General features: G+C 35.4%; 1 protein-coding gene and 2 pseudogenes across 3 annotated transcripts; all 3 read left to right on the plus strand.

The window, feature by feature from the left end:
- The window catches only part of LOC142180112 (uncharacterized), a 223,071-nt pseudogene that overhangs the window by 154,154 nt on the left and 45,102 nt on the right, over positions 1 to 23,815 (plus strand).
- LOC107821542 (small ribosomal subunit protein uS11m) lies at positions 11,870 to 16,028 on the plus strand. Of its 3 annotated transcripts, XM_075252424.1 has the most exons (4): positions 11,870 to 12,009; positions 13,134 to 13,249; positions 15,167 to 15,587; positions 15,877 to 16,028. In XM_075252424.1, the coding sequence occupies exons 2-4, from the start codon at positions 13,147 to 13,149 to the stop codon at positions 15,947 to 15,949; spliced, it is 597 nt and encodes a 198-aa protein (XP_075108525.1). In that variant the 5' UTR covers positions 11,870 to 12,009; positions 13,134 to 13,146; the 3' UTR covers positions 15,950 to 16,028. The 3 variants fall into 3 exon arrangements, with proteins under 3 accessions (XP_075108525.1, XP_075108523.1, XP_075108524.1); XM_075252422.1 differs by having other exon boundaries at positions 15,167 to 16,028; XM_075252423.1 differs by having other exon boundaries at positions 11,888 to 12,009; positions 13,142 to 13,249; positions 15,167 to 16,028.
- On the plus strand, positions 15,970 to 19,546 carry LOC107821541 (large ribosomal subunit protein eL13y-like; annotated as a pseudogene).

The following is a 23,815-nucleotide window of genomic DNA, read 5'->3' on the forward strand; positions in this document are numbered from 1 at the left end:
CCCTTTGAAGCCTTGTTTATATTTCTTTGTTTTCCCCTCTTTTGGAACCAATGTACTAAAAAAAAAAAAGAGTTCATGTTAATTGAACTACGTTCGACCTGATTTCGAAAGGATACGTAGGCAGCCTCACTCTGGGGTTCGGTCACACCAAAACAAAAATCCACATGTCCCCAGTATTCAAATAAACTGGGGCATGGTTTTATTTTATTTTCGATGGTTGTTCCATCAAAATGGGTCCAAAAGTTGTAATTCAGTTGAATATTTCTTTTTACCTTTCCCTGCTAAGACCTTCTGATCAACTTTCGAGAATGCTAAGTCAGTATACTACGGGTGATGCCGCAGTCATTGTAAAGAGAGAAAAATAAATGAGAGAGTCTTATTGGTGAAAACCCTCGCGGGCACTATAAGGCAATGGTGAGTTGAGAGAAAGATAGATGAGAGAGGTCAATTGGTGAAAACCCACAAAGGGCATCATTGATCGATTTAAGGCTTCGTACATCCCGACACAAGCATGGTCAAGACAAAGAACTCAGTTTCAAAGTTAAGTTTACAACAGATTTCGAGAATTAGACGGTTCAAACGGATCGGGCATCCAGTCCAAAGTGCATGTCATGTTCATTGAAGTCAGCATATTTCCTCTAGATAAGTCCTGTCTTATTCTTTCCTCTGAAAGGGACACTTCTTGATTAAGTTGTAATACCTATTAGTTCACCTTCTTATTTTCTTTCGCATTACTTTTTTGAGTCTCTTTCAATCTAATTTTGTCAAAGCAAAGCTTGCTGGGCATAAACCGTATAGGAAAAGGCATAAAGCCATCTGCGATTTTCCTTGACGAGAAAAAGGCTGGAAGGACTAAATAATGTTCCAAGGGTCAACAAAAGTTACTCAGTTAAAAGATTTTTGGGAAGCAAGGTTGTTTTCACCATGAACACAAATGGTGATAGGCGCAAAATGGTTAGGTTTTGATGTTGAGAAAGAAGATCTCCAGAAAGAAAAGACAGAATCTCCATGCAACTTGTACAATCATCGACGGAGTTAGTTTTTCTAACAAGTGTAATAGACGCAAGGTCAAGTCGCCCAAGAAATCAAGGCCACAAACCGACCACCATTTTAAAACTAACAAATCTTTCTTTGTTTAGAACAGGAACATAACAATTTTAGGAAACAGTTCGTGAAAAGACGAACACCACCAAGTGAAGTTCTCAAATCCTTGATTTTCTCCTAATACATGTAATCATGTTATTTTTAGTTTCATTATAGGGAATCAATACCCTATCTTCAATATAGGGTACTACATCCCCTGGTTGCATTTTTTATTGCTAACATAGGGTACGACATTCCGTAGTAGCATCTCCGAGTGCCAAGAGCCTCATTTTATTGCCAACATAGGGTACGACATTCCCTAGTAGCATCTCAGAGAGCCACGAGCCTCATCTTACTGCCAAACACAGGGTACTACATCCCCTGGTTGCATTTTAGTGCCAACATAGGGTACGACATTCCCTAGTAGCATCTCAGAGTGCCACGGGCCTCATCTTATTGCCAACACATGGTACTACATCCCCTGGTTGCATTTCTCATTGCTAACATAGGATACGACATTCCCTAGTAGCATCTCAGAGAGCCACGAGCCTCATCTTACTGCCAAACACAGGGTACTACATCCCCTGGTTGCATTTTAGTGCCAACATAGGGTACGACATTCCCTAGTAGCATCTCAGAGTGCCACGGGCCTCATCTTATTGCCAACACATGGTACTACATCCCCTGGTTGCATTTCTCATTGCTAACATAGGATACGACATTTCCTAGTAGCATCTCAGAGTGCCACGAGCCTCATCTTACTGCCAAACACAGGGTACTACATCCCCTGGTTGCATTTTAGTGCCAACATAGGGTACGACATTCCCTAGTAGCATCTCAGAGAGCCACGAACCTCATCTTATCACCAACACAGGGTACTACATCCCCTGGATGCATTACTTTTTGCCAACATAGGGTACAACATTCCCTAGTAGCATCCCAGAGTGCCGCGAGCCTCATTTTTACTGCCAACATAGGGTACGACATTCCCTAGTAGCATCTCAGAACGCCATGAGCCTCATCTTATTTCCAACACAGGGTACTACATCCCTTGTCTGCATTACTTTCTGCCAACATAGGGTACGACATTCCCTAGTAGCATCCCAGAGTGCCAAGAGCCTCACCTTATTGCCAAATAGGGTACTACATCCCCTAGCTGCCTTACTTTCTGCCAACATAGGGTACGACATTCCCTAGTAGCATCTCAGAGTACCACGAGCCTCATCTTATTGTCAACATAGGGTACTACATCCCCTGGTTGCCTTCCTTTTTATTAACATAGGGTATGTGTTTTTTTTTCAATTCTTTATCCTGCAATAGCAAAGATAGTTTAATATATTTTCAATAACTCACAAAAATTTTCTAGTTCAAACTGGGGCAGAAAACTTTTATTCATTTTTTTTTGTTTGTGATGGCTTGTAGGTTTTTCTGCAAAGCGCGGATTGGATGTGCAAAAATAAGATTCCAGCTCTTGCCAAAAGAAAGTGGAGCCCTTGATCTCAACACCAGCCGCAACCAACTTCGACATAATGCATGCGAAGACATAGGGTCTCAAGATCCATTTTCTCATCATCTGATCAAAAAACAAGCTTGTGAGAATATTTTATAGTCTTTTACATTGAGAGCATCAAGTTTCAGTCTAAAGTCAATGAGGGAAGCAGGTCAAGAATCAAGATAAGATTCCAGATGGCATTTAGATAGAAATTTTGTAACTCCCAGATTTTAAGAGTATGTAATTTTTTTTTCATTTGATGCAATAGTAGGAACCGCGGATCGGAACCTCGACGGAACTTCACTCGACTCCCCCTCTAAGCATACTCCATCACTCTTCTTTCACTTGAACTACACATGACCTGATTCCCTTATAACCCGGGATATGTAGGCTGCCTAAAGCCAAGGCTCGGTCGCAACCTTTACTTTTCTCTTCTTTTTTTTTAAATAATAGTGAGGTCAAAAATCAGTCACCTTGTTCATTTTCTTTGCCTAAAAACTATTCATGTTTCCAAGCAAAGAGGGGCATGCTGTGAACAACTAATTTTTGACCACACCCAAATTCTATACTATTTTAGTGTAAATATTTCTTTTAGGTCTAATCTTGATATTTTAAAACTTTATCTCACTTTTAGTAGAGTTTATAAAAATACAAAAATATTCACACTTTTAGAATACAAAGTTTATTTCTATTTGTAAAGAGAAAAAATTTAATTTCTATTTGTAAATATAAAAATGAAAATTTACAAAAATATATGATTTCTTTTAATTATAATTATAATAAATAAGTTAACTTTAGTATTTTTCTTAATATAATTTAAACTACAATGTAAATATTTTGTTTTCTTATGTATATAATATTTAAGTCTAAAAGTAAGTTGGTTAATATATATATATATATATATATATATATATATATATCTTTTTGTTTAATAAAAATGGGTTAGAAAAAGGTTTTAAAAAAAAAACTAACGAAAACAGAAAATACAATCTGCATCCCAATTCCCAACTTTCTCATTTCCCAACTTCACTCACATCTCACCCCACTCCCTCACATCTCAATCTGCACACACAATATATGAACCACGTTCCCCACTCCAAATGAGAAAAAAAAAACACTACTAATATTATTCCCTATAAAAAGAAAAAAAAAAGGGAGGAAGAGGACAGACGGAGGGAGATTTGGAAAAAAGAGCTAAGCACCCACGAATATATCTGAGTTCTCGGTTGGGTTTGTGGTTGCTGATCAAGCTTATTTTGTGGTTAGCGATCTTTGGATTCTTGTTGCATCTTCGTTCGAATTGAAATTGTTGGGACGTTGGAGTTGTATTTGCAGATATTCCTTGTATTATTGAAAGAAAAATTCTGCTTTCAAGGTTAGTCTGGATACTCATTTTTAGTAGTATTCATTGTAAATTTTTTATGGTTTAAATGTCTGAGTTGTATGCAGTAATATGGTACTTTTTATTATAGTTTATTCATCTCAAATTTGAGAGTTCATGTCGAGATCTCATTGATGCCTTTTACTGCACTCCCCTCGTCTGTTTTCTTTTCTGTCTTATATCTTTGCTCAAATTAGTGTGATGTAAAATTTTGTTAAAAGAAGAAGCAAATGTTCGCTCCTGGCCGGTTTCGTAAGCTAAAGAAATCAATGATGAGAATTTTGTACCATTTTTTCTAGAATTGTAGGCTTGAAGATAATTTAAAGGATTTCAAAATTACTATATGTCTTCTACCTCACTTTATTAACTCTTATTTCGAATTTATCGTTTTTACCTGTTACTGGCCATTTTCCATGTATTTTGGTGTTTGTTATTGCGATTAGCGTGTGAATTTGGATGTTTGAATTGTTTAAAGATAAGGCGTGAAGTTAAAATTTATTTTATTTCACAAGTCTCATAATGTTTGTAGCGTCAACCTTAGAAGAATAAATATGGGGTAAAAAGTTCCATTGTACAGTTATTAAATTGTATGACATTTTGGTCTTGGATAGCTACTGTTGAGAAAGAAGAAACTAAAAATTTTTTTACTGGTTAAATATATTAAATTAAATATTGGGTGTTGGCTTTATTTGATAATTTAGGTCATTAGTTAGTTTCTTTTTTTATGTCATGCAGTAGATTTGTTTGGGATAATTTCTTTTTTTTTTTTTTGAATTCATTAAGTATTAACGTGACGCTAGTTGGAGTATTTAGCTAGTTTAGTCTAAAACAAAATCTGTAGGTATTATGATTTGTTAACTTTAGCAATAAATTACTAAACAAATTATGAATTTAGTAATAATTTACTGCGTGAAGGTATTATGAACTGTAGGTATTATGAATTCATTGGGCCAAATAAATTACTTCCGATTTCGAAGTAATAATTCACACGTGTAATTCACTCATCAATAATTCATAGCTAAATTACATCACCTTTCTCGTCCATAACTTTAGCTTCACAATAATATCAAAACTTCTTTTTTTTAGAAAAAATAATTCTTAATTCATAGAATACTTTAGGCACTTAATCTATTATCATGATTGTGTACACGTTCGCGTGACATAATTATGATTCCCAAAAGAAATCAAGGTACGCGTTCGCGCGACTTTGGCCAAACAATCTTAAAAATAATAAAGTGTTATTAATTGTGTATACGTACGCGTGACATGATTCTTGACACACCAAACAAAATAAATACACGTACGCGTGATTCGTTTCAAGATAATTCCATAATTACGAATAATAAAGCAATTAAAAGCGGTAAAAAGGCAAATGTACATAGGTTCTAAAAATGAGTAATTAAATAATTTAATTAAGCTAGTTATGATTAAAGCGACCGTGCTAAAACCACAGAATCCGAGAGTGCCTCACACCTTCTCTCGGGTTAACATAATTTCTTACCCGATCTTCTGTGTTCGCGGACCGTAATTCGGAGTCAAAACTTCCTCGATTTGGGATTTTAAATAAACCGGTGACTTGGGACACCAGAAATTATCCCAAGTGGCGACTCTGATTAAATAAATAATTCCATTTCGAATAATGTCACTTAAATTGGAAAAACTCCTTTCTTTCCTATTCCCCCGGGAAAAAGGAGGTGTGACAGATATGTGTTAAATAAAAGTTAAGATGAATGAGACTTGGAAAAGAAATGGGATAATTAGATAAATAAATGAGCTACTTGCTTACCCGTCCTACTTGCTTGAGCTACTTGCTTACCCGTCCTACTTGTTTTAGCTACTTGAAACATATCTTAAGTATTAAACGGGGGTGAGAAACGTGTTTAAAATAGAATAAGAACCAGCATGTATCACCTATTAAGAAAGTAGGTGACAAGTAGGTGCATCACCTACTTGCTTAAAAAGAAAGGCCACAATTTTCTTTTAAATTAAAAAAAGGGGCGGGTCATCCAAAGGGACCCCTTAAAGGGGACGATTATCCTCTTTCTCTCTCACTTTATTTCAGCAAACTTCACTCCCAAAGGAAACCATTGAAGCTCTCTCTAAAGCTAGCCATTCTAAGCTCCTTCAAGCCCTAATTGATTTGTTTTTCTTTTCAGGTTCTAGTTTGGGGGAAATCCTAAGAGTTGAAGAACTCAAGTTACGAGCTGAGTTCTTCACCCAGTAAGGTAAGTATATTTCCCTCTTTCATACCTTTTTTCTGCTGAAAAGATCGATAAATTTGTTACATAATATTAAGAACTCATGAGACTGCGATCGAAAGCCATGACTTCAAGTTGTTCAACTTGTAGTGGACTATTTTGGACTATTTTATGGGATGTTTCATGATGTTATTGGGTTGTCTATTGTGCTGCTATTTTTATGGGCTTTGGGAGGAGAAAGGGCGTGGAAAAATGTCACATAATGGTGGAGTGGTTGGTTGGTCGTTCATCGTTACTTTTTTTAGGTTATTTGACACTAGCATGGTTATTGTTTTGTGTAGAGTAAACTTATAGGAGTTGCTCTCGTTATGACTTATTTGAGGGCTGCTAATCAAGGTATGTAATGGATATCTCTTTGATCCTTTTCGGGATGAATCTGCCTTAACGAAAAATTTTCTAAAGAAAAGCTTAATGAAACGTCTCGTCATAAATACTCCATTCATGATATCATCTAGGTTTATATGTTTATCTTTGTATATACTGCAGTCGGGGATATTATTATATTATATATATACCACTGCATTCAGAGATATTATTTCTATTACTATATATATACCGACTGAGCTATACTCAGACGCGGATGGCCTTATGTGGCATATGTCTTACGGGTTGTTCTTTGCACTCTTTTGTACTTACTGATTCTTTCATATATTTGCATACAAAGTACATTCTTTTCATACTGACGCCCCTTTTATGCCGTGGTGCTGCATTTCATGTTGCAGCTCCAGGTTGAGAGTCTGACAGGCCTCCTCAGTAGGTGATTACTCGTGTTCAGCGGTCGATCAGTAAGCTCCATGTCTCCCGGAGTTAGCCGAGTCTAGAGGTTTTGGTATGATTATGTGTATATTTATATTATGGGTAGGTCGAGGCCCTGTCTCGACCATATGACAAATATTATTCTCTTATAGGCTTGTAGACTGGTTGTTGTGTGTCTATTATGTTTTGTATGACCTCGCCAGACTTGATCATGTCATGTTGATGTCTATTGTGGCCTTGTCAGCCTTGTGTGTGTGTATATATATATATGTATGTGTGTGTGTGTGTGTGTGTTTTGGGCTCAATACAATTTATTTAATGAGAGAAATTTTATATATAATAATACAACAATCATCTAAGTGCCAAAAATATTGTTACGTTAGCATAATACGTGAATTCAAATTGAATGGACATCATCAGAACTTACACATTTGATCAATTTTAGTCATGTTAAATAGATAATTATGTATTATAGTTTAAAGGTATCTAATGTGATGGTATCTTACCGAACACTTCTTTATAGACGATATTTTTTTTGTATATGTTTCCTTTTAGTGCTTTGGTTGCTCTGCCATAACCAGAACTCTTGTTGTCGATATTGATATCTCTCTTGAAAGTGCAACATATAGTTATTCGTGTAAGAAAATATATTATTGTAAATATAGTCTAATATTTAAGATGTTTGTCCTTGTGCTTTATTTATTATAACTACAAAAAATAAACATACTAAAAATTATTTTCACACAAATTTAAAAGGATATTCTTTTATTTCGGAAAACGAAAGTTGAATTCGGGGATAAACACATACTTAGAAGCACATTGACCAGTATCATACGTTCTGCATGTATAACGATATTGTCAAAACTTCTATATACCATATGTGTACTATTACATAAGCTATTCAACAGATCTAAGTTTTGAGTAGCATGGCAGGCATATTTTTCTTCAAAATCAACCTATATGCAATGGAAGATCAATTTTAACTTAGTCTATTATATATATGGTGACACTAACATACGTAAGAAACAATGAACTTGACAACAAACATATACAGTAGAAGACCATTCTGTATTAAAGTATTTAAGTATTCTTCTTGGTTGTAATTGTTGGTATCATCTTCTGTTGAGTCAGAACTAAAAAATATTTTATTTTTATCATAAAACTTAGTAATCAACCTTTTATTTAGTTGATCAACATATTCATTTCTGCTAGCTAAGACAGCTCTTTAATCTCTATCGTGTAATTTGCACAAATTACGTTTTAATCTAATGATGAAAATATTTTCCTTATTAATTGAACTACTATTTCCATTGGGGTAGATAATCAAGTGTTATAGAAGAACCAAATCATTTTTTATTGGATGCTCTTTTTTCGTTTCTGACACGAAGCAAGAAGTCACTGAATGCTGGATCGGTTCTTACTTTTATATTTCTTGTCATTTGAATATTTTTCAATTGAGGCCATAAATATAATTTCGGCAAGTTTGCTTTCGTCAATGTTGGAATTACTGATCATACTTGACAAAAATCACCTCCCAAACTATTAATTTTTCACCAAACGATTCATTGATATCCGTTATATCTCTAAAACTCTGGGCGATTGTTTCGATCGTTTGACGCTTAGCCAAAAGCACTTCATCCCATATTATCACTTTTTCTTTCCTTATAAATTTAGCACTATTGCTTTGCTTTGATATATTTGTGATGGTTATTTCAATTATTTGAAGAGGAATATCGAATCTAAAAGTGAGTTGTATGACCTCATAATAAAATAGTTGTTGGTACATCACTTGTTCTTATTGCTAACATATCATGCATCTTGATCTAACAATTTGCAAGTAATGCATGACATCGGAATATTATTTCGATTCCGCCGGAGGCAACTACAAAGAATAATCTCGCTATACCAGAGTCGACTTTTTATAATATAGTCTTGAAAGTTTATTCGTGTTCAGAATTTAGCTTTAATTGTACTTTCTTAAATACTTGTATGGCCTTCTTAATATTATACTATTTTTTTACTTTATGATCTAAACCTTTTAATCTCTAACACTTTTTTATGGAATAAAGTTATGTACCATAAGATTTTGTTTTAACTTGAAAAATAATATTACTCATATGATGAATTTTTAAAAAATATTAATTGGATTCTCTTGCTAAATAATTAATTGAAAGATTTGATTATTTCGTTTTAATATAAAAAATAATTTAGTTTCTGTTGATTCAGATTCTTAATATTAGTTCATCTCATGTTTGAATATTTAACTGTAATTATAGTTTTATCCATCATACATTTTATTTTCAAAGAGTAAAAATATCGATATGACATTCCATTTTTAGATCTTTATGTTTGCAAAATTATTAGTGGTATTGACTCGTACCAACCTTTTTCTTTTTCTTTCTCACACATTTATATTCTTAAAAACTTTCTTAGTTGTTCTTTAATAATTTGGTATATTTTTTTATATTTTACGAAAAATTAATAATAAAAAATATTATTTGAGTAGGAAAGCAGTTCAAATATTATATAATAATATATTATCGTAGGATGTTTTTCTCAATTTCAATACTTTATGCAGTCCGTTTAACGTTACTTTTATTTTTTCTTGGTATGCAATATTATAGAGTGGTAATGTATTGAGTTATTTATTAACGTATATCTTTTCTTCTAAAAATTGGTTTCCTAACTATCCATCAAATCATTAATACATATTCACTTCTTCTTTTTTTGCTTTAATTAGACGCATCATTTTTTTGACATGTTTATAGTATCCACAGAGGTAATTTCGAGATAATGAGATTGAATTCTAACACTACCATGATTGCTAACTTGTAGTATTATATGTCTATGCCCGAAAGTAATTGTACTAATAGGATTCCTAAAGGTAATCACGAAGGATTCCTAACGTGTAGTATTATGTCCTAAAACTAATAGGATTACAAGGCTAATGTCTAGAATTTCGGTTATATCCTTTTACTATAAGTTATTATGTTTAATATTATAAGGTTATTTTTGTAAACCAATATTGTATTCATACTTATATATATATATATATATATATATATATATATATATATATATATATATATATATATATATATATATATATATATATATATATATATATATACTAGATTATTAATGATACCCAATTTTTCTCTATTTTTTCTCCCCATTCCACCCAATTCAACAAATGATTTACTCTTGTCCAAAATTAATTGCCACATGTGCCAAGAAAGTAATCTCTCCACCAAGTCCTAAAAGGTGTAAAAGCCAAGTGCACCAAAATTTGAAAGATCCTGAATTGCTTCTCGTGTGTGGAATTTGTTTTACCTGAAGAAACCGAAAGAGTTCTGTTATTAGACGTCATATGGATCATAGGCAGCAACTGAATGGTAGTAGCTAGTATTGAAGCTTTGAATTCAAAATCGAAGTTATGTTATTAGTTAGGAGTTTAAACTCTATTGATATCCATTAAAAAGATTTGAAGTTTTGAATTCGACTATTGTACTTTAAAATAGCAAAAAAATTAAAAAATTAGATATTTATATCTCAATTTTGAGGGAATTTGGTGAATATTGAAATTGATTTGGGTTAGAATTTCAGATTGAAAGTCGAAGAATAAGACATACGGAAATTGTATATATTTTGTAGGTGTACAAACAACATATAAATATATATACAATTAACATAATAATATATAAGTTGGAGGTAAGTTGTAGCTTTTGACACAATAATATATTACAGATCGTGTATAAGTTATATGTAAATTGTAGCTATTGCCTGAATTTTGTACGATGAAAAGTTATATACCAATTGTATGTAAATTTATAGCTTTTGATCGGATTTGTATATATTTTGTGAAAAAATTAGTTACTTTTTATAAGAGAAAACCTAGCAAAACCAGATAAATATTGTCCTAATTTTGTATATATAGAAAAAAATTCCAATTTCTATTGGATTCGAGTAGTTTTGTGCTTCATCAACTCAAATGGGCAGAAGCAGCCCAATCACCCAAGTTGTAGCTTTTAGTCCAACAAAGGGGACAGGACTCAATGGGATTATTTACATAATATGGCCTTTTAGAGGTCACTCCTTAATTTTTCTCCGCTTGTCCGGTGGCTAATTTTACCTTTAGGGCTCGTTGGGTATAAGAGATAATTAATTTCGGAATTAAATTTGAAATATATTTATCTCACGTTTGGTTGTGATAAAATCATAATTTCGGGATTGTAGCACTTTTCTATCCCCATGGGAGGGTTGGATAACTAATCTCGAAATTAATCATGAGATAACTTATTTCCCAACCAAACGACCCCTTAAAAGTAGTTGGATAATCTTTACTTTTCACGGACAAATTTCGCTCGCTAAGTTAATGGAGATAGTATTTAAATAGGTTCACAGACTCTTACGTGCCATAATTGAAATTGTCCGTCCAATAGAGTGAACTGGGCCTATTTACCTCAGCTTAAATTATAAGTAAAAATAGCACGGGTTAGCTAGTTTTCGGACTGAAAATTAAAAAATAGTCAGTATTTGCAAAGTTATTGAAAAATAGCCATTATTTTTGCTGCAATATGGAAAATTCCAGCATAGTATACTGGAGATTAGTGCACCTATGTATAAATTTACAGCATATTATGCTGGAACTCCAACACACAAAAAATTCCAGCATAATATACTGAAGATTGGAGCATATGTGTATACTAGTATATTATGTTGAAACTCCAGTATATTATACTGGAACTCTAATATATTATGTTAGAATATTTTCTGAATTTTGAACAATATTTTCGTTAAGATTTATTGTGACTAAATTTTGATTACTTTTAAAACTGCGGCTATTTTTCAATTAACGCTTGTAAATCTAGCTATTTTGAATTTCACCCAGCTTATATGCAATTTTTAGCATCAGTATGAAAACTGTAAGTCGAACAGAGCGATCTGGCCCATTTAACAGCCCATTCGGAAATCTCAAAGAACAAAGCGCTTTCTTCGCCTTTGTAATTCCATAGCCTCCAGAAGCACTAGCTAACCAGGTATGTCTCAGTCTTTCTCCTAGAAAAATACCTAAGGTTTATGAATAATCTGTCATTCATTTTCAATCCTATTAATGCTTGTTATTTTCCTCGGTTGAATCTGTAAGCTATGTGTTACTGAATTTGTATTTGCAAATGTGTCTCGGTTAATGAACCTAATCTTTTCTGTGGGGGTTTTCAAACCCTTTTAGAGTAGAACGTTAACTGAGAATTTCCGATTTATTTGCGTTTATTTGTAGTGTCTCAGTTTTGTTAGTTACTCCCTCCGTTTCAATTTATGAGAACCTATTTCCTTTTTAGTTCGTGCAAAAAAGAATTACTCCTTTCCCTATTTGAAAACAATTTACCTAAATTATTCATAGCCACACAAAATATATGGAACTCATTTTACGCCACGAGTTCAAAAGTTTCTCTCTTCTCTTAAATTCCGTGCCTGGTCAAATGGGTTCACATAAGTTGGTACAATTTTGCTTATGGTTTTGCCTTATGAATAAATGTTGAAATCAGGGTGTTTTGCCAATTTGTTCAATAGTAGGAGGAATTTGGAGGTGTGTTTGGACTATATTCCTTTTTTACACAGTATTTGGTTAGATATGTTTTTGATTTATGTGACCTATAATTGGTATAAATCTGACCTTTACATTTTTGGATTCTAACAATACGTATTTTTTGGTTTGTGTGCCTTTTCCCAGTTGTTGACTAGTTTATGTTTTCAAAAATGGAATTTTTACTAGCAGCCGGCAGTGGATTCTGTTTTTTCCTCTACTGATTCTTGGTAGAAAATTGTGTAAGTAGAAGGGCATTTTTAAAATCTCTTCAAAGTGAAGTTAATGCATTTCATGGAGAAAATAACAAAAGAACTTGAAAAAGATCAACTATATGTGAATGTCTATTCTTGAGAAAGAGACTCTTAAGAGATGTGTAATGCCAGATGCATAGTATTTAGTGACGACGAAGAGGACATGTTTGAATATTTGGATTTGCACATCTATGGATTTTTATGAGTGATTGTTTGTTATGAGTTGATTAGATTTTGACTAAGTTTAATTTTCATTTTTATTATCTGTACTAAACTGGTTTATTTTTGGGTCAAAATAAATGCTAAGGTGAAGTGATTTGCATAGTGTTACAGGCAAGATGAAACTTATACGCAGTGTCTTATGGGCTGCCAATGCTTTCAAATTACATTCTTCTCATCATCCTCAAGCTTTCAGGACCTTTTCTGCATTTCCAAATTATGGTGGGTACTATTAAATGATTCGTACTTGTCTTCATTAAGTTGCATATCTTTGTTATTGAAAGTGTGTGTATTTGGAGTTTATTTTGAACCATTACAATTTTCTTTCCATGGTTGCGAGCTTAAAATCTTTTACCTTTAGTGAATAGTACTTAAATGGTTTTATAAATACCGTTTTTATTTATGCAAAGATTAAAACTTATGCTTGATATAAGTTGAATCATGTGCTTTGATAGTCTCAAAGTTGTAGGGTAAGTCATTACCTTTTTTGGTTATTCGAATCTCAGTCGAAGAGTGAAAGCTTCTCCATGCGGACTTTTATTAAAATTATATCAGAGGATTAGAGATTGCATAATTGTAGGTAAACTATTCATATTTCTCTTTAATAACAAAGACTTCTCAAAGCTACAGTCTGAGGAGGACAAAAGATAGTATAAGGGGGCAGAACTCAAAAGTTTAATTTATTAAATTAGACTATCAAAATGGAAGATGATAGTTGGGTTTTTTTTTTTTTGCTTGCGGATTTTTGAATTTTTTTCAAATGTTATGGATAAATTTTGATCCAAGTAAATGGAAGAGTTCAGCTGAGCGCTTGAGAGTTTAGGGGTTCGAAGATGAAAGATAACATACATATGAGGGAAAGTATGTTAGATTTCATTGATTTCCCTGCAAGCATAGTTTTGTCACTGCAGAATTCCTTCCTTTTTGTTTTGTGTGGAAGGCCTCCTGATAACTTGTAGAGACTTAGCACCAGCTTGTGTTAGGCAATTTCTCCTTTTCAATTTACAAGCTACTTACATTCACAAAAAAAGAAAAAGGATAGGAGACTAGCGTTATTTGTGTTTCATCTCTTTCTATCAATATATGGATTATAAAGAGATACAGAAGTCCTGCAACAGCAAGGAAGACACAAGACCATCTAGAGTAGTTTTTCCATATAAGAACATGTAAAAAACATTTAGAGACCCCATTGCTTACCTGCCGTGATTTCGTTTTATTTGTTTTGTTGCTTTAGTAGGTAAGAGAAATAAAACATTAAGGATAATCCTTCCTTCTATTTCTCTTTCTTTTTTTAAAAATAAAAAGCATTTCAAAATCATAAATTTTCTTGTTGGTTGCCCACATAGTATTTTGTCAAATCTTTCCATCAGGGGAACTTGTTGAAATTGACTCTCTTATATGTTGCTCTATTGGTTTTCCCTGCCCTGTTGGATTTTTCTGTTACTCTTCCAAGTGTGGGAGAAAGAAAAATGCTTCCATCAACCTTATAAGGGAACTTCTAAGGAGGTGGAGCAGAACTTCTGGATTTTACAATTAGGGTCTCCATTACTAACCTCTTGAGTAATAGAAAGGTAATTGTATCCAGCAGTGGTAGAACCTTGTGATTTGTAATTGTGTGGATGTGTTTGAATCTATTACAATGCCTATCTCACTTGTATTTAGTAGATCCAGGAATCTCTCTTACTTGGTTTTTTGCAGCTTCTTAGTATGCATCTGCCAAACAGTATTGTGTATACCTGCCATGCATATGCCCTTGTCTCTTATTCTGGTCTTAGATCAGAAAAATGCTTCCATCAACCTTATAAGGGAACTTCTAAGGAGGTGGAGCAGAACTTCTGGATTTTGCAATTAGGGTTTCCATTACTAACCTCTTGAGTAATAGAAAGTTAATTGTATCCAGCAGTGGTAGAACCTTGTGATTTATAATTGTGTGGATGTGTTTGAATATATTACAATGCCTATCTCACTTGTATTTAGTAGATCCAGGAATCTCTCTTACTTGGTTTTTTCCAGCTTCTTTGTATGCATCTGCAAAACAGTATTGTGTATACCTGCCATGCATATGCCCTTGTCTCTTATTCTGGTCTTAGATCAGCAGTAATTCTTGAACTTTTGGCTCAATAGTTCATTTTGCTGCAGGTATTCAAGGGAAGACTGAAAGAAAAATATGCAGTAATCAGCACTCTGACTTGGGAATGAATGTTTATTCACCATATAATGCTGGGAGGAGGTGTTTCATACATTCTGAAAGCCCAAAGGAAGCTGAGATGAGAAACAATTCTAGACCAATGGACTTTGTTAGAGGACTTACGGAGGACAATACGAGGGGTATTCTGGGTGATGCTCCACTTTCTAGGTATCATGTCGAGCAGGATGCTGATATTGTTCATATAAAGGTTCTTCGCAACAACGCCTTTGTTACTGTGACGGATTCAAAAGGGAATAAAAAGTTTGGGGCTACTGCAGGTAAGATAACAGGAAAAGGAACGAAAATTGCAAGATACGCTGCTGAATCAACTGCAGAACATGTTGGGCGTGAAGCCAGAGACCGGGGCTTGAGGTCAGTGGTCATGAAAGTAAATGGCTTTACTTTCTTTAAGAAAAAGAAACAAGCAATTCTAAGCTTCAGAGAGGGCTATACTCATTCTCGTGGAGATAAGAATCCTGTGGTATTCATTGAGGACACAACACGACGTCCCCATAATGGATGCCGCCTCCCAAAGAAGCGGCGCATCTAATTGCTAATTGGATGATCAATATGTGCGGTGATTTGGAATGCGATGAGTTATTTAGTCTTAAATGTTTACAGAGAATGTAATCCTTTCTACTTAAATAAATAGTCCCTGCAGGTTTTGGTGGCCTTTAGCTGTCGTAGTACATGGAGTAGGCTGCTTCCCGCTTATCAATTTACAGTGCATCTGATGTAATATCGATTATCCACAATGTCAAATAGCGAAAAGGCTTTTGTTTGTACTATTGGTATGAAGTTGTTTTTGAAAAATTTGCTGAATCGTCGCCTGTTCAAAAAGCTGTATTTATTCCGCGACTGTACTGCTATTTATTTGTCGCTATATACTTCTAAACTGTGTTCCCAGGTTGAACAGAGTGATCCATGCTTTAAAGCCTTTAAAACCTAGGGTTTTTCGTTCAGCCCTATAAAAGCAAAGAACCAAGCGCTATCTTCGCCTTTGTAATTCCATAGCCTCCAGAGGCACTAGCTAACCAGGTATGTCTCAGTCTTTCTCCTTAAAACATCCCTAAGGTTTTATGAATAATCTCTCTTTATTTCCAATCTTATTAATGCTTGTTATTTTCCTCACTTGAATCTGCAAGCTATGTGTTACTGAGTTTGTATATGCAAATGAGTTTGACATGAAAATGTGTCTCGGTTAATGAACCTAATCTTTTCTTTGGGGGGGGGGGGTTTCAGACCCTTTTAGAGTATTTGTTAACTGAGAATTTTGGATTTATTTGCGTTTATTTGTAGTGTCTCGGTTTTGTTAGTTATGATATAATATGATTTGCTTATGGTTATGCCTTAGTAAGCTTGCAAAATTTAATAAATGTTGAAATCAGGGTGTTTTGCGAAGTCTTTGTTCAATTGTAGGACGAATTTGGAGGTGTTATTGGACTATATCTCCTTTTTATACAGTATCTAAAACCTGGATTTTGGGAATCTAACCTTTTTTTTTTTTTGGGTTTGGTTTGTGTGGCTTTTCCTGGTTGTTGACTAGTTTGTGCTATCAAAAATGGAACTTTTACTACCAGCCGACAGTGGATTGGGTTTTTTCTGTGAACTCGATTCTTGGTAGAAAATTAAGTAAGTAAAAGGGCATGTTTAGAATCTCTCCAAAGTGAAGTTAATGCATTTCATGGAGAAAATAACAAAAGAACTTGAAAAAGATCAACTATATGCGAATGCCTATTCTTGTGAAAGAGGCTGTTAAGAGAAGTGTAATGCCATATGAATAGTATTTACTATTTAGTGATGACGAAGAGCACATGTTTGAATATTTAGACTTGCACATTTATGAACTGTTATGAGTGATTGTTTGTCATGAGTTGATTAGATTTTCATTAAAGTTTAATTTTCTTTGAACAATACAAAATCAAAGTTTGTTTTCTCCTGTTGTCACTATTTTGGTACTAATACTTTTCTCCCCACCTTTCCCTCCTCTTTCTTTCTTTTTCTTCTTCTTTTTCTCCCTCTGCATATTCTTCTTCTCCTCCTTCCTACCTTTATGAGCCGAGGGTCTATTGGAAACAGCCTCTCTACCTTTACTAGGTAGGGGTAGGGTCTGCGTACACACTACCTTCTCCAAACCCCACATGTGGGAATATACTGTGTATGTTGTTGTTGTTGTGGTAATACAAAATCAAAGTTCACAAAAGTACAAAGTGGAAAGACAAGTGAGTTTTATGCTAGTTAGTTCACAAGAGCAGCTTGTGATGTTTGTTTGAGATATTCCATTTCTGTTCAATTTCAGGTAAGACTTGAATCACAACAACGTTATACCCAATGGGCACTTCAAGAAGCATTGGCAAAACTATGCAAGGACTTGGTTCAACCAACCAGCTAGGAAAACAAGGAGACGTGCTGGTAAGCTACCATTTTGTTGAACTACTTGGCATGATTCTTTTCTTTTTGAAAATCAATTTTTGTTGAACAGTATTAACATTTTCCTACCTGTCTTTATTCTGTTGTCTTCAGCTACGCAGCAGAAGGCTGTGAAGATCTTCCCTAGGCCAACTGTGGGATCACTTCAATTGTTCATGGACAAACACTTAAATACAACATGAAAGTCCATGCTGGGAGGGGATTTTCTCTTGAAGAACTGAAAGTGAGATTCTAGTTACTTGTTGAATGTCATTTACTCCTCTTCACCACCCTGTCCCCCATAGAAAAGAACAAAAGCCATCCCATTGAGTACAAATGGAAATTCTATTTGTTAGTCATGTTCTTCGCTATCCGTATACTTATATTTAAACGGCCTATTATTTTGAAGCACTTGTACGTTTGATTTCCCCCATTAATAAGTAGCTTCGGATTTAAGGCAGCTGGTGTTCCCAAGAAACTAGCACCAACCATCGGCATTGCTGTTGATCATCGCCGCAGGAATAGATCCTTGGAAGGTCTCCAAACAAATGTCCAGAGGCTCAAGACTTACAAGGCTAAGCTTGTCATCTTTCCTAGACGTGCTAAGAAAGTCAAGGTAAATTTGAAAATAATTATTATTTGCCTTGCTAGTTCGGACAGTGTTTTAAAAGGCGTGGGCGTAAGGCGAGGCATTTTACATATGCCTCAGCGAGGCGTAAGCCCCGAGGCACGGGGCGTAAGCCCATAGGTATTTAATTTTTAATATTTTATAAAATAATATAATGACAGTAAATATTTATAAACAAGTAAAATTGCATAAAAATTGAAGAAAACTATAAATATGTGAAATATATATATGTGTGTGTGTGTGCGCGCGCGCTCCATCCCCACAAAAAACTAGTCAAAACAATCTATTATACGCTACTTACAAGCACAAGTAACTTAAGTCTAAAAGAATAAAGTTTTCTACGTGGAGGAACAAAAAGGATGATTAACCTGCAATTTGAACTTTGAATTTGCTGCTATGAAGGAGAATGGAGTTATTTTTGTATTTGTAAAAAAAAAAATTATTCGTTACTTTTGGGAGATATTAGCAGACTAGCGGACAAGATAAAGAATTGGGAAAGACCATGAATTAGGGCTTCAATCAATAAAAAGGTCTTGACTTTTAAATTTAATACTTTTGAGTTCCTTTTTAAACCTTTTGAGTAATTACCAAACTGACTTTGAGAATTTGGGTATTATATGAAGGACTTATTCAACAAATTTTGTTTTAATTTGAAAAAGTCTCTGGTGCTTACTCCTCACTAAAAGAATGCGCCTCAAACGCCTGGGCGTACGCCCCGAATTGCTGGGCGTACGCCTCTTGAGACTTTTGCCCCACACCATCGCCCCGGGACGTTTTTGGTACGCCTCGCCCCGAAAACGCCTTTTAAAACAACCAGGATTCCTGCTTTGGCATCTGAACACATTATGCCTAAAATTTACCTTGAACTCTCTCTTGCAAGCTGGTGATTCTAGTGCAGAGGAACTTGCTACTGCCACCCAGGTCCAGGGTCCATACATGCCTATTACTAGGGAGCAGCCAGCTGTTGACCTTGTCAAGGTCACAGATGAGATGAAATCATTCAATGCCTATGGCAAGCTGCATATCGAGCGTACAAATGCAGGACACATTGGATCCAGGTTGAAGAGAGCAGCTGAAGCAAAGAAGGAAGAGAAGAAATAAGCAATTAGAGCTGCCGTGTAGCCTGTTAAGCATTATCAGCTTTCTGGTGGATTGAGTGATGAAGTTTATGGTGCAATCATTTTCAGGAACTTAAGCTTTTCTCTTTATTCAAGAATTTTGTTTTGTTTGTGAGATAATGCAAGTCTTTTGATGGCTTACCATAATATCATGCGAACTATTTCTCTGTTGTGTCTGAATGTTTGGCATTTAGCTTAGGGAAGTGTCAGTTTTCCAAATTGTGATGGCTACTTAAAATTCTTTAAGATGATTGACTGATCAGATGATGGGGTGAATATTTTCTGGGTGCTAGTTGGGTGGCATGAGGTAGCAGTTGCAATCAATCTGTAGCAAGTGAAGTTATCAATCAGGCATACCTTTGTAAGAATTATAGTTTTAATTTGGAATGTCGAAATGTTTGAGTAAGCTGTATTCTCGGATAGGGACCGCAAATGGTGCGGTGTGGTTGCGGGGCAAACCCGCTAAGGTTTTCAACCCGCGCTTTGCCCCGCACTGCATAGCAATTGCACCCGGCCCACATCCACACCCGCCCCCGCCCTGCCCTTCGTAGTTATTTTTTTTTTCTTTTCCTAGTTTTTCTTAATTATTTTTTTGCTGGATTTTCAATTTCATCAACATTAACAAACCCAGTGTATTTCCACAAGTGAGGTCTGGGGAGGGTAGTGTGTACACAGATCTTACCCCTACCTATAAAAGGCATGAGCTGTTTTCGGTATACCCTTGGCTAGGGGTGTTCTCAAGAACCCGAAAAATCGAACCAAATCGTAAATCGAACCAAACCGACCAAAAAAATCGATACTTTTTAGGTTTGGTTTGATTTTTGATTTGAATTTTAAAAATCGATCAAATTTGGTTTGGTTTTGGTTTTACTCAAAAAATAACCGAAAAAATCGAACAAAACCGACTATAAAAATAGCTATTTAAATTTATTATTACACCTATATATATGTATATTTTTATATAAAGTTTCAAAAATTATATGGTACATATTAGTCATTTGTATTTTTAGTCTAGTTCTTTGCTATAATAATAATCTAATTCTTTGCCTTTACATTCTAGTTTGATTGGTAGTTTTCTTTTACTAAGTATAATAATTTATTTCATGTTAAAAATAATCGATTTTTAATTGAGTACTTAAATTCTAATCACCATTTGATTCAACTATCATCAATATATCTTGAAAATGATATATTTCTCAAAGAGCAATTGATTTGATTGTGTTACGTTGAAAATGTAGTCGCCGGAATATGCGTTTGGTAGTTGTGTCTCATATTTAAGAAAAAAACCGATAAGGAAAAACCGACATAAACCGAATCGATAAAAAACCGACTCAATTGGTTTAGTTTGATTCCAATATTTGAAAAACGACTTACTTGGTTTGGTTTCTTTTTAGGGAAAACCGACCCAAACCGAACCATGAACACCCTTACCTCGGCTTAGGAAAGATAAAGGGAAGGGCTAATGACAAGCAAACCAATCGGAAAAACAAGTGAAAACACACAATTATCACTAGCTAGTACAATTAAAATCGAAGCGAAGGCAACCACAAGTAATAACAGAAATCCAAAAAGGCAAAAATACAAAAGACACTAAGTGGTGTACTAAAGCTACTGTAACAAAACAAAGAGAAAGCTCGACTACCAAACCCTCTACCCTACTTTTCAACCTCCACACCTTCCAATCCATGGTCATGTCCTCACTAAGTTGGGGCAAGGCCATATCTTTCCTAATCACCTCTCCCCAATACTTCTTCGGCCTGCCTCTACCCCTCCGTTGGCCCTCTAAGACCAACCTCTCACATCTCCTCACTAGTGCATCTGTGCCTCTCCTCTTCACATGTCCGAACCATCTTAGTCTTGCCTCCCGCATCTTGTCCTCCCTAAAAGCCACGCCCACCTTGTCCCGGATAACTTTATTTCTAATCCTGTCTAGTCTGGTATGCCCACACATCCATCTCAGCCACTTTCATATTCTGGACATGAGAGTTCTTGACTGACCAATACTCTACCCCATACAACATAGTCGGTCTGACCACCGTTCTATGGAACTTCCCTTTAAGTCTTGTCGGCACATTTTTATCATACAAGACACCGGAAGCGAGCCTCCATTTCATTCACCCCGCCCCAATGCGACGTGTGAGATCCTCGCAATCTCCCCATTCCCTTGAATAACGGAACCAAGATACTTGAAACTCTCTCTCTTAGGGATGACTTGTGAATCTAGCCTCACGTCTTCGTCCACTACCAGAGTCGTACCACTGAAGTTGCACTCAAAGTACTTCGTTTTGGTCCTGCTCAACTTGAAACCTTGAAACTCTAGGGTCTGCCTCCAAACCTCTAACCTCCCGTTAACACCGCCACACGTCTTGTCAATCAGCACAATATTATCTGCAAATAACATGCACCACGACACTTCCCCGTGAATGTGACATGTCAGTGCGTCGATTGTCAGGGCAAATAGGAAAGAGCTGACCCCTGGTGCAACCCCATCATAATTGGGAAGTGTTTCGAGTCCCCTCCTACTGTCCTCACTCGAGTCTTAGCTCCGTTATACATTTTCTTAATAGCCCTAATGTATGCAACAGGAACACCTTTGGCCTCCAAACATCGTCACAGAACCTCCCTTGACACTTTATCATAAGCCTTTTCTATGTCGATGAACACCATATGTAAATTCCTCTTCCTCTCCCGATACTGCTCCATCAACCTACTAATAATGTGAATGGCTTCCATGGTTGAAAGTCCTGGCATAAATCCGAACTGGTTATCAGAAATAGACATAATCCTCCCCACCCTCAGCTCCACCGCCCTCTCCCAAACTTTTATGGTATGGTTTAGTAACTTGATACCCCGATAATTATTACAATTTTAAATATCCTCCTTGTTCTTATACAACAGAATCATCGTACTCCATCTCCATTCATCTGGCATCTCCTTAGTCCTAAAAATGACATTGAATAACCCAGTGAGCCACTCCACGCCCACCCTACCCACGCTCTTCCAAAACTCCATCGGAATTTCGTCCGCCCCGCACCACATCAGTCTTTTAAAAAATAATCTCAACCGGTTCCGCACCCGCACCTCACCGCATAGCTTTAAACCTGCCCGTCCCGCATAGCTTTAAACCCACCCTGCCCTGCACCCGCACCTCCCCATTTGCCATCCTTGTTCTCGGGTGGGAGATGAGAGATCCTAATTTTGGGATGGTAGGTGGGAGGGGGGAGGGGTTGTCTTAAACCGCAAAATCTCAACCCGCCCCACTCGTCATAGCATTTGGACATGCGTTCACCTTCCTCGTACCTATACCCGCGTCCACCCGTCCCACCCCGCTTAAGTATTCTTTTTTTAAAAAATTGTTAGCTTTTCAGTGACCAAGTCTTTTCACCAAAAAATAGATTGACGTAAAACAACATCATCAACAACAACAATAACAACCCAGTATAATTCCACTAGTGGAGTTTGGAGAGGGTTGTGTGTACGCAGACTTTACCCCTACCCTAGGGTAGAGAGACAGTTTCTGATAGACCCTCGGCTTCCTCCCTCCAAGAACTTCCCACCTTACTCTTGGGGTGACTCGAACGTAAAATAACATCTTTTTCTTCAATATATATATATTTTTCTTTTTCTTTTTCTGTGTAACTTTAAATGTCTCGTATCATGGACATATAACCATTAGATACTGGCTGAAAAATGTTGCATAATAATATTTAATGCACCATGATTTATCCTCCTGACAATATCGCAAGTCATATTTTTGTTCACGTCATAACTGCCTTGGCATACCTTCGGCGCTATCCATCTTTTCCAGAGAACTAAAATCGTCATATGTACTTCATTATATAGAGACCCATTTACGGTTAGAATATCCTTAGACTCGAAAAAGGAAATCTTTTATCCTTATTTGAATACTAGTTTCTCGACATGTGTGATTCACGTGTATATCAAGTCATGTAGTACACTTTTCTGATGATATATATAGTAAAATTTAGCAGAATTCAGTCGGTAATGTGCAGATTTAATTAATTAGAATTAGTAGAAGAGTACCTAATATAATTGGAGGACATAAAAAGATTTTTATTTCATTAACTTCATTGTTAATGGTGGTAAAGCAGAGTAGCATAGGTTAATATCTTGTATTTGCATTTTTATGTGTATTCGTCTTTATTTTAGAAGGGGAGATATCTTATATGTGTTGGACCACATGGCTTAAATCACAAAGAGACGTCAGAATTTAATTTATGATAGGTGGATTTTTTTTTAAGGTCTCGAAAAGTTTTCAAATAAATAAAATTATTATCTTCTCTTATGTCCTTTATATTGTTCTAGAGAAGTTATTCTAGTCGTATGTTCTATCGTATTAGCATAAGTAATAAAAGAAACATCTTTATAGTTAGTACTAGTATCACACGGTAGTTGTCCCCATGTAATTAAAAGAAAAAGATCTT

The sequence above is a fragment of the Nicotiana tabacum genome, chromosome 4 (assembly GCF_000715075.1).
Source record: "Nicotiana tabacum cultivar K326 chromosome 4, ASM71507v2, whole genome shotgun sequence".
NCBI lineage: Eukaryota > Viridiplantae > Streptophyta > Magnoliopsida > Solanales > Solanaceae > Nicotiana > Nicotiana tabacum.